Genomic DNA, 17,294 nt, shown 5'->3' on the forward strand with positions numbered 1-17,294 from the left:
TATTTTTGGAGTTTCTTAAAACACAGATCTAAAATAGATTTTCTTATTGAGAGACTGGAGCAATGATTCTTACTTATGCAAGCACTGTGCTGTAACATAACCAAACATGGAACTCGACTCGTTTCAACAATTGTTGGGAGGAATTGATGAGTTTTATCCATCTTAATTGATGTAACGCTTAATGCTCAGTTAATTTTATACATATTTCTTCAGCAACCATGTAATGCCAGTGCAAAGGGGGACAGAAATCAGCTGTAACTAAGACAAACAGTGACATATCTTGGATCATAGGTTGGAAAATAAACTCCAGTTCCTAGATTCAAATAACATTTTAAATTACCTGTCTTTTCTGTAAAACATTCTTCAATGCCATTACTTTGCCAGGTGCACCACAGAGTAATTCTGAACACGCAGCACTTCTAAAAGTTCAGCTAATCACATTGAGAGTTGGATAGGCCATTGTTAGACAGCTCTCAGAAATTGGATAATCTTAGAAGGAGTGCTGAAACATTCTCTCTTTTGCTTGGCTCATTAAACTTTTCTAACATGGACTTTTTTTGACCATGTTTGTGCCAACTTATATATTTGTTGAAATGTGACTGATCCCAGTTTAGTTAGAAAAACTTTGAGATTCTTCCCCAATAGTGTTATAAACCTCATCTGGACTTCAGCCCCATGTGCAATGCTGAAGTGATTGAATTCATGCAATGATATGTGGGTTTATCACACATAGATAAGTGCAGGGGTGGTGTCTGTTTTGTGATGTGAACCAGAGACCAAAGTCCAGATACAAGTGGGCAGGGGAGAACGATATTTACCGGACTCCCAATCTGAACTCTGCAATCATGTTTGCACTCAGATGTAAGAATATTTGGGATTAACATGTCTTCGCTGCATTCCTTAATTATAAGAAAGCGTTCCTATTTTTAGACAGTTCAAGTAGAGTTTCATTTGAGAATCCTGGAAGAGGTTTCTAAATCTTTTAACTGGATAAGACGACAAGCTTAACCTATTTGTCAAAGAGTGAAGGATGAAGTGGAGATGCTGGCTGCTGGCAGTGGCTACAATGCTGCTCCTTTGTGCAGCTGGAGCTAACATGGAAAACCTCCAAGCTGAGAATCTCAATCTTCTTCCCATGGATGAACACCACAAGGTCTTGAACCGCGGGATGAAAGGTATTTATTTGTTTAGGTTTTCACTATCATTTTGACTTCTCCTATTGTTATTTGTCTTAAGAAGCTAAAGATCTGGATAATTTTACCAATTCTTAGTATAAAGTTGAAGATTTGGCAGAACAACCACACAAGTAGGACTGTTTCCCATAGATGAATCAACTTTATCACAAATTATCTGTGTTATTGTTGTGGAGGATGGTCAAATTCCAGGTTGCAAATGAAATCATTTAGTGACTTATTGGTGATAAGTGTTCTTTTAATTGTACATCTTAGATGAGATGACTTACCAAACAGTTGGTTTTGAGAAAAATGATGGCTTTTTGAAATTTGCCTGTTTATCTTAAATAAAATGACTAATTTGGCAAACTCTTACAAAGTAGGATATTTACATGCTATAAATTTTAAAGTTAGGTTATTATAAAATGAATTGGCAAAAAAAAAAAGCAACTGAGAAAATGCAACTGTGTTGGGAGGAAACAGAAGAAATGTAATATGAAGATTTTAGAGCTAAAAATATTCAACTTAAATCATACAAAGTAAAACAGAAATAAATCTAAAAGATAAACATGCTAATATATAACACAAATACAGTACAGTCTTATAGATATAAATAAAACTTGCTTAAGATAAATAAAAGTATTTACTTTTGAAACCCAATTTCTCCTTATATTTTTGCAACTGCACAACTTTGTGCTGATTTACCACTTAAAATCCTATTAAATACATTGAAATTTGAGGTGTTAAGGAGAGAAATGTAAAAAGCTTTTAGGGCTATTGACTCAGTTGCTATTTTCTCACTTACTTGTATGCTTATTTCTCCACAGTGTTGCCCAGAGACTGCCATGAAATGCTCATGGCCTCTTCAGGAACAGCCAGAGATGGGGTCTACCTGATCAAACCACATGACTCCCCAGTTGTGGCCTACTGTGCCATGCAGGACGGAGGCTGGACCGTGGTTCAGCATATCACTGTCAACAGCAGTGTGGATTTTGATCGCACCTGGGATGAGTACAAGAACGGCTTTGGAGATGTCACGGGAGATCACTGGCTTGGGAACGAGTACCTCTATGAGCTCACTCGAGGCCCTGCCCGCTATAAACTGGGAGTGAAGCTCGTAGACAGAGATGCTGTCACCAAGACGGGAGAGTATGATCCCTTTCAAGTCGAGGATGAATCAACAGGCTACAGGTTGAGGCTGGGGTTATTCCAGGGATCAGCTGTGGATGCTCTGACCCTAGACACAGAAAATTACCTTCACGACAACCAGAAGTTTACGACTAAAGACAGAGACAATGATAACTATTTCCAAAACTGTGCCAAGCTGGAGTTTCAAGGTGTGCCAGGAGGTGGTTGGTGGTATGATGCTTGTGCTGGTGCAAATTTGAATCGCAGGAATGTCATTTACTGGCAAAAGGACTGCAACAAGGAGAAACTGTGCAAGTACGCATGGATGATGGTGAGACCTTCAGAAACAGTTAAAGTGATTCACAGTGCACACTGCAAGAACGATGAGCTCTAAAGACATTCTCAGAATTTGCATCAAATTTGAGTCCATAAGTAACAACACAGATGGTGACAAATGTGTCTTTGTCGATAATAGGCACTCACATGAATATTTATTTTCTCACATTTTATTAAGAAATATCGTTAACAACAACAAAATACTGTAAGGAACCAGAATATTTTTTTTCACAAACTTGAAGCACAGTAAAAATAAAAAATAAAAAGGACAAACGTCTGTACATTGTAGGCTTAACATTTTTCTCCAGTTCACATCCATATGTATTGCCAGAGCAAAGGATATCAGTAATTCCCAAAATTGTAGAAAATTAATTGTGTAAGATAATAGCTTATACTTTAAGAAAATAAACTCAGTGAAAAAAAAATCCACAGTATGTTACAGGTTGGCCAGAAATGCAGGAAATATATGATTTAGCAGCATTTTGAATAAAAAGTTGTTTTTGGATCCCAGTGAAAAACCTAATCCTGAGGATGACAGCAATAAAAGTTGGTATTCCCCAACCTCCCTCCTACTGTAAACATTGACAATAAAAGCAAGTCATTTAGATTGATCTACAAGTTTGTCTTAAAAAGCATCCTCAGTATGACAAGTGGAGCCGAATTTATATTTAATTGTCTGACAAAGCACAGAGACAAGCATGTAAAAGCCTGTAATTATCATAAAATACAGATATTAAATGTTCAAACAATAGAACATGTAAAACAGCCCTTCAAAATTAAATCTAGCTAGCAACACAATATTGTTAAAAAGTTATCGGATTTTAGGTTGCCAAACTGCGTCTAGCGGCTAATATGTAACAAAATGCACAGCATGCCTTGATTATGAATCTGATGGGAAATGTGATTTTATTTTTAAACTTATTTACAATGTCACATTTACAGTTTCTCTGAAGTAGTTAAACCTTTCAAACTTTTTCACAATTTGTCACATTACAACAAAAAAAAAACTATTTTTTTGTGAGATTTTATATGACAAGAAGTGCACATAATTGATAATTGTGTCTTGGATTGGATAAGGTTTGATACCTGGTTCTTAACTGGTTATAAATATATATATCCTTACTCAGGTATGCATCTATAATCACTGTGTTTTACTGTTTTACTCTGATACTCAGAAAATATCCAGTGCGTCCAACTGTTATCAAATATCACTTTATTAGTAAATTTGTGTAATTTAATCTCAATATTAGCAGAGATGTTCTGAGAAAACCTAGGAGGTTTGTATGATAGCACTGGGGAAGAAATATTGCTAACAGAAAGCCGTAAGAACATTTCCAGTTTGCCACCAGCCAAGTAGGTTGCAGCAGACCATTGTGGAGAAAAACTAACACCACACATCATCCTGAACACATCGTTCCCATGGAGAAACGTGGTCATAGCAGCACTATACTATGGGGATTAATTATGTTTTTTGGAAGTCGAATGAAGCTAAATATAAGTCAATCCCAGAAGTAAACCTATCAGAGACTGCAAAAAAAAAAGAGAAACTTGCTTGGAGCAGAGGTTTATCTTCTGGGTAAACGATGACCTGAAACATGCAACCAGAGTTACAGTTGAACTGTTTAGATCACTGTTTCTCAACCCTGGTCCTCACCGCCCCCCTGTCCTGCATGTTTTAGGTATTTCCCTTCTGCCACACACCTGAATTGTATCTCTGGGTGATTAACAGGCTTCTGCAGAACTTGATGGTCATGCAATCACTTGAATCAGCTGTTCTGGAATAGAGGCACATCTAAAACATGCAGAGCAGGGGGGCACTGAGGACCAGGGTTGAGAAACACGATAGCAGCAAATGGTGAAAAACAAATGCATGCTGCAATTTAGATTTTTTTTTATTTATTGTTAAAACATTGTCTTTCCACCTTACCATTGAAAATTGCTTTGTGTCACCTTCCTACAAAACATCCCAGTAGAAAACAATGGAGTTTTCAGTTAAATGACAAAATGCGAAAAAGTTTGATGTTTGTTTATAGTCATTCTTTTTGAAGGATTTTAGCAGCAGTTACTCTTCATGACACCAGATGAATTGATTAACACTAACATGTAGAGTCCAAGTTTACAAAGCCAAGATAGTTGGTAAGATCCCATACCTTACAAAAAAAGTCATTCATGTGAGCTTGGAGTTAACTGCAGGGTTCTGTCCATACCAGTACAGTTTCTCCTCAATCCTTTTCTTTTTCCACTGGCAGAACAGCAGCATGCGGAATGTCTTTTGAAAGTTCTTGTTGCACAGGGCATAGCACATGGGGTTAACGGTGCTGTTGACATAGCACAGCCAGTAGCCCAGGTGCCAGAGGGAGAGTGGGATACAGTCTGAGCAGAAGGTGGAAATCAACACCATGATGTTGTAAGGGGTCCATGTAAGGATGAATGCCAGTAAGATAGCACTGAGAGTCTGAGCTGCCTTCCTTTCTTTGATCAGCACCATCCTTTTTCTCTTGGTGATCTGGCTTTTCAGAGATGTATCTGTAGGCTTGGACACTGAGGAGGTCGAGGGAACGCTCATAGATTCAGCCGAGGAGAACGTTGAGGACACCAACTTGGTGTTTCCGTTTTTGCTCTGGTGTTCCACGTGAGCATCTTTGGGGACAGGTTTAAACTTGTAGGACACACATTTGCTACTCTTCTGAGAGCTGCTTTTGGGACGTGCCTGGAAGAAGCTGTCGTCATCAAAACTGCTGAGCTGCTCACTCTCACTGCCCACAATGATTCTGTTTGCTTCGCAAGCCTGATTCCTGACTGAGGGCTTGTGCCCCACCGGAGACATTGGCCTGTCCTCATCCTCAGAGGAGGCATAGCTATTGAAGGTGGTCAACTGACCGGCTTTGGACCACTCATCACTAGTGGATCCAGTGGATTTGGCATGGCTCCTGCTGGAAGATGACCAGGAAGCTTGGTTCTGATCATGTGAAGTTGATCTTAGTTTGCAACTAAAACATGATCTTATGATGGTCTTCTGAGGCTGTGCCTCACCAGAGTCCAATTGATAGTTAACCCCCTGAAGTTCCGCCAGATCTTTTGTCCTCTTCTCTGTCTCCTTATAGATCCGACAGTAGAGGATTGTCATAACCGACACAGGAATATAAAAGGCCGCAATTGCTGTCCCGAATGTTATAACGGGCTCAGAGAAAAACTGAATTTGGCATTGCCTTTCAGGAACAGTTCTTTTCCCAACAAAATATTGCCAACAAAGAATAGGTGGGGCCCACAAAATCAGAGACACCAACCAAGCTAAACCTATCATAATTCCAGCTCGTCTAGGAGTCCGTTTGGCCCTGTAAGTCAGAGGCCGAGTGATGGAGAAATATCTGTCAAAACTGATCACAAGCAAGTTCATGACAGAGGCATTACTGGCTACGTAGTCCAATGCTAACCACAGATCACAGGCCAGGTCCCCTAAAGCCCAGTAGCCCATCAGGATGTAAGAGGTGTACAAATTCATGGAAAAAACCCCTATGATGAGGTCTGCTGCTGCCAGACTCAGTAGGTAGTAATTGTTCACTGTCTTCAGTTGACTATTGACTTTAAAGGAGACCATTACAAGAACATTGCCCACAATGGTGATGAGGCTGACAATGGCAGACACAGTCGCAATGGTGATCACCTCCCAAAGACTGTGAGTGACCAGGTGGACGTCTTTTGTAGTGTTATTTCTGGTGAAGTTAACTAGGTTTTCTCCTTCCATGGTCTTCTGGATATTACAGGCGTCCATCCATCATAAGCATGTTTGGATCTTCCACGTGAGGCAAAAGCATCTGAAATAAAGAAAAAAAAAGAAATGTAACATCTCTGCCTCCCAAAGTATACATTAGTTTAATATTGTATCAAATTGTAAAACTTCATATGCTAAGAAAAGGACAAGTTATATGTTCTACCCATTACTAAAAATATGTTTGAATTTACTTGGCATTGTTTCTATTGCTATTTCACAGGAGTTTCAAATATCTGTAGGGAGGTATAATGATTTGAATTGCACAGAGGTATAGACTTGGCTGATTCTGAGATAGTGACATTGAGATATACATTTTTAGCTTGATCAGTGCTAAACAAACTCAAACATTTTATCTTTTTCTAATGGCTGCATGTACTATTCATGAGCACTACCAGGTTGCGTAGTAACAACTCTTCATTGTGACTTGTGATGCACAAGAAAATGAGGACACAAAGTTAGCTATCTTCAAGGTATGTTGGAGATTCATTCAGACTTCTAAAGTGAGCAATGGTCTCAGTAACAGCGGGTGATTGCTGAGAAAATGACAAGTTGCTCTGTTTCCTCCTGGTGTGTTTTTCAGCTTCTGACAGTCTGAAAATATTCAAGGATCGTGTTTCCAACCTTCTAGAAATCTCAAAAGTTAAGACTGGGTTCTGCATGCACAGACGCTACTCTCTTCAGAAATACTATCAGTGGCAACCATACCAATAACCATTCTGATGTTCAGCAGACTCAAAATTTAACACCACAGAAGCTCAAAATGCTTTTTGACTGATCTAAAAATGTATTGTGTGGATATTATTATTGCTTTAAGCTGTTTTAGGAACAGATATTTCACTATTGTAAGAGAGCCTGAGTCTCTCTCTGTTGCCCTCTACTGGTGAAGCATAGGGAAAGGCTTTTTCTGAGAAGGTTTTTCCACAAGTGCTTCAGATACCAGAGTCTGTGGGGTTTGCAGTAGAAATGTAAAGGACTGTATGAGAATCACCATGGAGCTTCATACTTATGTGGCTAAATACTATGAATGGCTCAATCTTTCAAATGATGAAGTCATTAAACATGCTGAAAAATGCCCTTTCCCAAAGTGGCTTCTTAAATGGTTATAACATGTCAAAAGAGTCAGTTAAAAAGTTATTTAAAGTCTGAACTCAACACAAAGGCATTTGACTTTGATTAACTTTGTTATGAACAAGTATCAAGAAATTTGTCTCCTAAGAGAGAGAGACAGACAGACAGACAGACAGACAGACAGACAGACAGACAGACAGACAGACAGACAGACAGACAGACAGACAGACAGACAGACAGATAGATAGATAGATAGATAGATAGATAGATAGATAGATAGATAGATAGATAGATAGATAGATAGATAGATAGATAGATAGATAGATAGATAGANGATAGATAGATAGATAGATAGATAGATAGATAGATAGATAGATAGATAGATAGATAGATAGATAGATAGATAGATAGATAGATAGATAGATAGATTTCATCACCATTTTTGGGTGGAAAAACTTTATCACATGACGCCTTTTACTATTTCTTACCAGTAGAGGGCAGCAGAGACCCTCTAACAAAACCTCAAGCACATGAATGTGAAGTCTGACGTTTTCTTGCAATAGTGAGCCATTTATGCCTACCTATATAAATCTTTTGGAGACAAGCCAGCTAGATAGCATATGGTTCTAAGTTTCCACATTAAATTTAATTATGTAAAATCAAATTATAGTGCCATGCAATATTGTTGTGATTGTGAAGGTTGTTACAGGTTTTAAAGCAGCATCACCTTCCTAGCAAATGTAAAAAATCGAATGGGAATAAAAACAGAGTGCAACAACGTGCTTAACTGGGCCATAATGCCACTTAAGTTAATGAACTGTTATATGTATCTGCCTTTTCCAAGCATGTTTTCCACTCCCTCACAAAAATCTCCAGCCAACTGGTCAGATGGAGTCATGATTTTGAGCCGTGTCTCTCAATCTTCCTAAAATGAGAAATTTCCATTTGCCATATTCCAACTCAGCCTCTGTAAGTTGTGTGTGACCTTCCCAGTTCCAAAATGGTTGAAAATGAACCGTGCACCAGTTGTTGAAGGCTCCCTGAGGCTCTCAATGTGGATGAACAATGAGCCCAAGATTGATAGAAAAAATTGTAAAAAGAAAAAAAAAGAAAAGAAAAACAACACAAAACTCTGTGTGGGTTGAAGCAATTGCATTTTCAGCCGGTCAGTCACTCAGAGTACTGACACACATGTAGGCACTGATAGCTTCTCACATTATTCCCTTAGCGGTCAAATAGCACCACGCTGGAGAAATTGGCTGTGTAAAAACAGACATTCATTTCCTTGTTGACCAACACTGCCCTCTTCCATTTCAAACCGACCTGCCTTGTTTGGGGGTTTTAATCAAAATGCTACAATAGGAAATTGTATATTAGGACAGTTAAATGCTCTCTGGGGTACTAAACAGAATAGGTTTCTGAAAATAACACAGGCTGTCATAGTCTGGTATTTGTTGCAAGAAGGAAACATTTGTATGCGAAGCAGTGCCTATCAAAAATATTTATGCGAAATCTTTCACATGTGGTCGCACAACCACAAATCTCAGTGTGTTTTATTGGGATTTTCAATGATAGATCAATGGAACCTAGCCTAGCCCTTAACTGCAAAGTGCAATCAAAATGATGCATGTTTTACAACTAAGAGTATGACATACATGTGGATTCAGTAGCTCGACATTCTAACATGAAATACAACATAATCGAATTGCCTAGCTTATCCAAAAGGCCCATAAAGCTGCAGAGTTTTGCAAGTGGAAGACTCTATTAACAGGCCAAGTGTTAAGTTTGATTCACATACCCACCGTCTATATAGTAGCAGCAAGACAAAAAATATTGCTACATAAAAGCCAGTATAGTTTGTCATAAACTACATTGGGGAAGTGGTAAAAGAAGCTAATCTTGACAGATGAGAGCAAATAGATTTTTTTAGCCCACATGCAAAACGGAAAATGTAACTTACACTGCACATTCTCTTGAGCACATCATCCTCACTGTGGACGATTCTGGTGGTAACAACTTGCAACATGAATGCTTTTCTACAGCAAGGACAGGGAAGCTGCTTTGAGTTGATGGAACTTTTTTATAAGACATTTCACACTTGAAACTGTAATTGCAGTGTAAGGGGGTTTGTATAAAATGTTAAATTGATCAAATAGAGATGCATGAGGAAGGAAAATTTGTCTTAACAGTCCAATTTAAGAGCCCAAAGCAATGGTTGTAATCAAAATCTATTACTTGAGAAATACCTGCTTTCAAAAGCCTTTCTTTAACAGTGCAAGGTCAGCATTCCATCAGCCATCCAAGAGGCACACAAATAACATTCCAGTATTGTGACGTGCTGTGTGCACAAGTTTTCCTCGTGAAATGAGCTCAAAAAATGCACAATGAGTGTTACATTTTATTATTCTTTGTCAGATCTGGTTTTTATTAGAAATCTCTCAAACTGTGAGTGACAAAGATCTTAAATGGCTCATTCTAAATTGATGTTGCACACAAATATAAGAAATAATTGTGTAACCAAGAAACAAAAAGAGAGAAGAAAATGATCCAACCGTTTTATCTTTCTAAACCAGCACCACGGACAGCACCATGAGTTTATCAGTGAGGGCAAACCTAAGTCTGAAAAGTATTTACTGGGTCAGGAAGGTGTGAGGATTATATTCAGCTGAGTAACCTGTGACCTTAAAGCCTTGGAAGGTATGTGAATGGCTAAAAAGCTAAAATAATAACATAAAAAATGAAATAATTTCAACTTACAACAGTAATATTACCCCTCCCTTTTCTCTTACCAAAAGTAATCCTCTGGTTTTGGAGACACTGGTCTCACCTGGCTGAGACCACTGAATCAAAAATGCCAGGGACAATTTTACAGATATGATTACAGCAAAGGGTTGGGCGATTCCTCTGTTGCTCCAGTGTGGACTTTCTTTTACTCCATTTTTGTTCCTGAAAGATGATCTATCAGTGTGAGAAATAAAATTTAAGGAATGACATGAAGCTCCAAATAAAGCACAATACATTTCATTTAATTTGTATTGTTTCAACAGAACCTAGTGCCATTGAATTGCAGTATTACTGTTAAAGAGGCATAGCACAGACGGATTTTATAGCTTAACTAGAAAGACCTGTTCAAACTTTTCCACCAGCCACAACGCAGGAAACACGTGGAAGAAGGTGATCTTGTCCGGTGAGACAGAAACTGACTATGCACATCACAGTTAACACACCATAAAGAATGAACATGAGAATGGCCACATTATGCTGTGAGAATGATTCACTTCAGCCAGGACAAAGAATTGGTCAGAGTTGATTGGAAGGTGGAGCAAAATAGAGAGCAATCCCTGAAAAAACCTGTTTAGCAATACGTGCAATGGAGGTAGAGGTTCCATACAATAAACATACACTCTGAGCAACAAAATGTAGTTTTGAACATTAATTACCGAATTATTAATGACTACTAGCTCACTTAATAGATTTAGAAGAACCACCACATTGTCAAACTTTTTTTCATAAAGTAACAAAAAAATTGTAATGATAATGCTGCTTGTTGAAAGAAAAAAGTATCCAAGCTCACTTGTATTTCTGAAAGTTTGTGTCATCAAATATTTAAAAATAGTTTTTACAAAAAATGTTTTTCATATATTCCTTTACAGTTTGAATGCATTTAATTAAGATATACACTCTCCCCTCAACTTGTAGCAGTCATAATAATTTCTCTGATCATTGAGTTCAAAAAAATAACTAATCCCACTGATTTTAAATGATTTACAAATAGAACAAAGTTAAGTTAGGTCGGCCATATCCTTTTTCCATTTGAGGTAACTTGTTTTGGAAAACTGGTGTTCTTAGACGCATCAATGTGGTTTGAGTGAGCAAAAACAAAAGAGGCAAAATTAGGTAAAAAAAAAAAAGTCAAAATGTGCCAAAAAAAATTACACAAATAGACTTGTTTTAAAAACCGTAAAATTGTCATGAAATATATTTGAGTCGTTGGTTGTGTCATCACAAATTGGGAAAACTTTCAAGTGATGCAAGTATTTTCTTCTGTAAGCCATGACAATACATCTAGAAAATCTAGCATACGCAGGACTTTAAAGGTATGCGAAAGATCGTAGTAGCATAGAGAAAGCTGTGCAAAGTTTTGTTTACGAGCAATTTCACAGTTAAAGTACTTGAACTTTTCAGAACATAAACAGGACAGCATAAACAGTGATTATGTTAAATGAAATGTAAAACCGGATTGTTATGAATGTTTCCCAACACACACACATGGACACGCACACTCATGAACAGAATACACAAATGGAAAAGCTCTTGAGGTCAAGAGGTGGAACAAGTCAAGTTCACTAATAGCCTCTAAACCAAGACTGAAAGCACTTTAATGGTACGTCTGGAACCCAGAGTACGGACATCTTGATAAATCGTATATATAGTGTGTTGTGACCCGCTTTTGGGCATTGCTTGGATACTGTTTGGTATCACATGTGACAAATTACTGGGGGGAAGGATTCTAACCTTGCGTGGGCAGGAAGAAAAAAAACTGCAACAGTACTGCCGATAAATTTTCCATGCTCGTATTTAGGATGTTCTTGCATAACCGGATTTTAAACTAGTTGAAATGCATTTTTCTACTAAAGACAATGTTTTAAACCTGTTGGAATATTGTGCAAGAAAATCTCATTGCCCCGGCCAAGAAATCCGAATCTCCCTTATTATATATACATCCTAAGAGTATCAGATGTCCTTCTGAAATACTGTGCTAGCTCGCTATGCATAAGTAATGGACATTGATCCGTTAGTTAACAGTGTCCTGCTTTTGAGTGAAGACAGGTTGTGTAGCAGAAATCCACGCTGAGTCTTCATGCTAGGGCGCTGAAGGCTGGCTTGAGGTCCTTTGGCACCTGGCCATCACTGCTTCTGTCCCGCAGCTCTGCATGATGGCCCTCACCACGCGCTGCTCCTAGTCATCCGTAACCTTTCTGTACATCCCTGCTTTGGTTGTAGCACAGCAGCTCAAGCAGGCCAACATCGTGTGTAGCTTGCAGACTAAAGATGGAAGTGGACGACGACAGAGCAGTGAGTCAAAGCAAAGGAGCCAAAGGATGTCGTGTGTGTCTGCGCAGTGATTATGGATGGTTTTCAAATCAGCCCACAGCTCCTTGGCACACTGGTTGGTGTTTACTGCAGTCAGCCCACTGACCCATGATTAACATCCTAGCATATGTAGCTTTCTGGAAAAATATATTCCTTGAATCAGTTTTGGTTTGGGTTCAGTCTTTCACTGAAGCAGAAGAGAAAGAGGATTATAGGCATTAAAAGCTCCTGAAATATTACTGCTGATAGCAAAGAACTGAATGATGGTCTCACCTTGTTCCTGCACTGTCCTAAAATGCCTCAAGCTTCTTCGCAAAAACAAAAAAAAAACGTAATTAGTTGACTTAGGATTTTATTTTACCAATTGTTCAAACTTTAACTGTTAGAAAATGTTTTCAGCAATGTAAGCTGTGTTACATCAGAGCGGCAATATAATGAACTATACAGTTTGCATAATGGCCGAAAGGGGAAGTGAGGCTGTGTGCCTCTCTTTACCAGAAGAGGGTTATGTAGAGTTATTATGGTTTGATTAGTGATTAACTTAAAAAATAAATGGAAAAAGTGGGTAACAATCTTTTCAGATAATATACATACATTGTAATTCAATTACAGGATGGAGGATTTTTATGACCTCCATCCTGGTCATAACAAGATGCTTAACCCATTCATGAAAATAATCAACTGCAATGAAAAATAAACTGGAAAGGAAAAGCATCTCGTTCAAGTTGTCAGATGTTAATGTATAGAAATTGGTGAACGGGAAAGTTGAACCATGGATTGTTTGTTTTTTAATTTATTTTAGTTTAGGAGAATGGAGAACAAATTGCTCAAAGTGAGTATAAATTGACACATTTAGTTAAATCTGATTTTGTAAAACTAATTCATGTTTCAGATTATACGAAAAGTGTTGATTGTTGGTTCTGGAAACTCTCTCCACCATATTTCAGAAAACATTACAACCCAACTCTCCTGAGGGTCAAGGTGTTAACAGGTCTATTAAAACAAAAAACAAACAAACAAACAAAAAACAAGACCATTAAATCCTAATAAATGATGCTTGGTTGTTACACATGCAATTTTACTTATCCCAAATAGCTCTTCATTTTCTTTTTGACTTACCATTGATACAGACGTTTTTTCACTGGTTGTCTTTTCAGTTTACTTTTGAACTGCTGTATTGTCCTGTCTTCCAATCGGTCATGCTTTTAATGCTCTGTGCACTGTGCAATGGCATTAAAGGATTTCACTCTTTCTATACAAATCATATTTGGGTTTAAGTGTTTCGTCTTAGCTATTATTTTAAGATAAAAGTAAACTCAAAGTAGATCTAACCTACGATGAGAAATTATGAACAGGATCATTAGATGAGTAATATGATCCGCTTATGTACCCCACAGTGGATTTGGCAGCCGCTGAAGGGAATAAAGCGATAACACGGAAAGCCTCTGGGAGTTATGTTTTCAAATCATCTACAACCTTTCACAAATGCCTCTTCATTTCAGTAATGACATGGCAATAAAATCATTTGTGTTCTCACCAAAAAATCTTTGATACGAGTCTGTGTCGGCCATTTTTTTTGCTTTTCATTGTTTTGATGTTGCTACTAATTGGCAGAATTTTTCTGAACTCATCACATGTGTGCAAGACAAAACCTACTGGAAGCCAAACATTTCTCCACCAACACAATCTGGTGATTCTTTTTATAAGCTCACCAAACCATAACTCTGTTGAGACGACTACTTCATGGGTTTCCTCAAAGGAGACCCAGAACTATTTCCACATTTGTTGCAACACCTCATAGGATCCGTGGGGACTGGGAAGGACTCGTTAAAATCACGCTTCACTGCTTAATCCCCCTCCGTATTGTCATTTCCAGTTAATCAAAAGGCAGGGCAGGAATGGTTGTGAGACGTGGCTGTTTCAAAAATGTATTGTAAAAATTTTTTGTAAAAAAAAATTTAAAAAAATACAGAAAATTCTGGAAAGAAAAGTTTGGAATTTTACACAGAAGGTTGAGGAAAAAAACAAGGAGGAATATTACAGAACTTTAAAACTATGTGTTCTATTTTCAGATTAATAATCCTTATAGAAATATGCAACTGCTGGATGAAGATTAACACAGAAGCTGAGCGATTACGTCATCAAAAAAAAGAGATACATTTCAGAAATAAAATGCACATGTTGTTTCTAAACTTTTCCAAGTGCACCTTTTTTTTGCCAGTAATTTATACTTATTACAATAAAAATGTGAAGCGCTTGAGCAGCAATATACAATTTGGTGAATGATAAGTCACTGAGAAAAAAAACAACAAAAAAACAATACACACACATCTTTTCAGGAGCACATCTTCTGTTTTGTTCATTAGGGTTAAAAGGCTTCATTAAAAATACATCTCCTCTCAGACATGCCCTTGTGCACACATGACGTCTTTTCCCCTTGAATTCAGGTCATGCCTTTGTGCATTAATCAAAAAGCGCACGTTTAATCAGTCATGATTCTCTTGAGACTGAGCAAGCCACCGGTGTAAAACAAAAAAGAAAAAAAAAAGACACAAAAGGAGAAATATACTCACTTTGATAATGTCTCAGTGTTGTCTGTCCAAGGGAGCAAAGTTCACAGTTAATCCCTTTGTTTTGCCTGGGAAGCCTTTGGGTCAATTGTGGCACCGAGGAACAGGATCATAACACAGCTGAAGAGAACTCTGGTGGAAGAGAAATCCTGCTGACTTGACCCTTGCATGCCAAAGGGATCCGGAGGAGAAAGTCTGAACAGAGAGGGAGAGAAGAAACAGTCTGAAGGGCAGAGTGGACAGCGGAACGCTTTGGGCATCCCTGCGTACGGAGAGCACTCTCCAAAGAGCTCCAAAAAGTCTCCTCTAAAAGCAAGGCTGCCTTCCTTTCTCATTCATGAATTTGAAACAAATCTGCACTGAAGCCAAAGAGAAATTACAAAACAGAACTTTTTTCTTGAAGAGCGAGCAGAGCGAGATGCGCTGCGCTCCCTCTCCGGCAAGTTAAAGCAGAATGACACAGAGAGGCAGCTTGATGTCGGAGCCAAGTCGCGGCTGCTGCCACTATGCTGCCGCTGCTGGAACTACTCAGGCTGACAGACACAGATGTAGCTGACGCTAGCAAGCTGGGAGGAGAAATTCCCATAGGGGTGAATGGTTCATCATGTTTCGGCACAGTGAGCAGGCATTGTGGACTCCAGAGGGTGGACGGGGCAATGGGGGCGGGGGTGGCTTCAAGGAGTCCATTTTGGAAGGTTTGAGGGCAGAAGAAGGAGTAGCGCTGTGGATTAGCAGCTGAGCTGAATGTTGGATTGTGCTTTTACTTACAAAAAGAAATGCAAAAAGTTACCTTGATTGTATTCTGTCACAGTTTGACTGAAGCTCAAGCTCTGCTGATCATAGGACACATTCATCAGTCCTACGCTGATGTTGTCTATGAACCCACATGGGAGAAAACTGACATGGCTGGGCCAGATAAGCAGCGCAGATGTGACAGATGTTTTCTTTCTATAGCACTCTGTGTGATTGTGTGTGTGTGTGTGTGTGTGTGTGTCTTTAAACGTGTGCATGCAAGTCTGCATGGGTGCGAAGTGTGTTTTAATCTGGATGATGGGTGCTGATCTGTTCCAGGAGTTCTCATAAGGCGCCAGAGAAAAACAATTGTAGAACCAGGCTGCTGTTAACACATATCTAAATGTAGAGAGACCAATCAATCTAACAGTCATGTTTTTTGAGCTGGAGAACCCAGAGAGAACCCACACAGGCAAAATCCACACTTCAAAATATAGACTTTCTTTTCAGATAAATTTGTAATTAATTTGTTCAGGTTCATGTTACTAACAACAGGATGCTCTTTCCTCATTATATTGCCAGTTTTCTGAAGTACACCAGTCCCTCTTGCAGCACATCACTCATCACCTAGCATGATGCTGCCACCCTCTCTGCTTCACATTCAGCTGTGACGTGCAGTGAGGTTCATGGGTGGTGAGGCACTGATTCATCCGGAGTCGTACAGCTCCAGCAGTGCTCCCTTCATTAGTCTGAGAATATAAAAAAACAATTAATTTAGATGTTTTTATTTTTTATGAACTATTCTTTAAAAAGCAATATTTAAAATGATCTAAATAGAAGAATTTTTGTGAGAATATATACTTCAATATTTTAGTTATTTGACATCAGCCAAAGAATATGTCCATTTTTGTTATGCTTGACAATTTTAGTTAAAGATATGCCTCTTATTCACCCATGGCAGCTGTGTGTTTGATGACCTGTTAAACTTTTAAAAATAAATCTTTAATTAAAAAAAAAAATAACCTGTTGAAATCTCCAGAACTCATTCAATAGTACCATCAAAAAATTAAAGATTGACATATGAAAAATTTTATATTGAAAGGATTGTTCACACATCGCCCATCCCTGAGATAAGGACGCTACTCTTAAAATAGTCTGATGTATTTTCTCACCTCGAGTATGAAACTGCTCTGGGAGTACTAAAGCCTGGTTAATGGACAAAATACACATGCATCATAGCCCCCAACATTTGTCATAATGCAACAGTCTGTCTGAAATGGTTTTGCTTGTTAGATTAAATCTATATGTTTGCGGCCTCACGATTAACGGCTGACATGAAAATCCCAGCTAAATCTGTTCCCAGCACATCTGTTCCACAGAGTGTCGTATGTCGCTGTTGCCTTCCACTCTCCCCAACCCCCC

General features: G+C 38.4%; 2 protein-coding genes across 2 annotated transcripts; one reads left to right on the forward strand and one right to left on the reverse strand.

The window, feature by feature from the left end:
- Positions 1-42: 42 nt before the first annotated feature.
- LOC103458523 (fibrinogen-like protein 1-like protein) lies at positions 43-4,336 on the forward strand. Its single transcript, XM_008399394.2, has 2 exons — positions 43-1,175; positions 2,000-4,336. Exons 1-2 carry the CDS (start codon positions 1,031-1,033, stop codon positions 2,692-2,694), a joined length of 840 nt encoding a protein of 279 aa, XP_008397616.1. The 5' UTR covers positions 43-1,030; the 3' UTR covers positions 2,695-4,336.
- A 138-nt stretch (positions 4,337-4,474) lies between these two features.
- chrm5a (cholinergic receptor, muscarinic 5a) lies at positions 4,475-15,759 on the reverse strand. The gene is made up of 2 exons (XM_008399395.2): positions 15,144-15,759; positions 4,475-6,451 (listed from the first exon to the last, which is right to left on the reverse strand). The coding sequence occupies exon 2, from the start codon at positions 6,406-6,408 to the stop codon at positions 4,804-4,806; it is 1,605 nt and encodes a 534-aa protein (XP_008397617.1). The 5' UTR covers positions 6,409-6,451; positions 15,144-15,759; the 3' UTR covers positions 4,475-4,803.
- Between the last annotated feature and the right edge of the window lie 1,535 nt (positions 15,760-17,294).

This window comes from Poecilia reticulata, linkage group LG22 (assembly GCF_000633615.1).
Source record: "Poecilia reticulata strain Guanapo linkage group LG22, Guppy_female_1.0+MT, whole genome shotgun sequence".
NCBI lineage: Eukaryota > Metazoa > Chordata > Actinopteri > Cyprinodontiformes > Poeciliidae > Poecilia > Poecilia reticulata.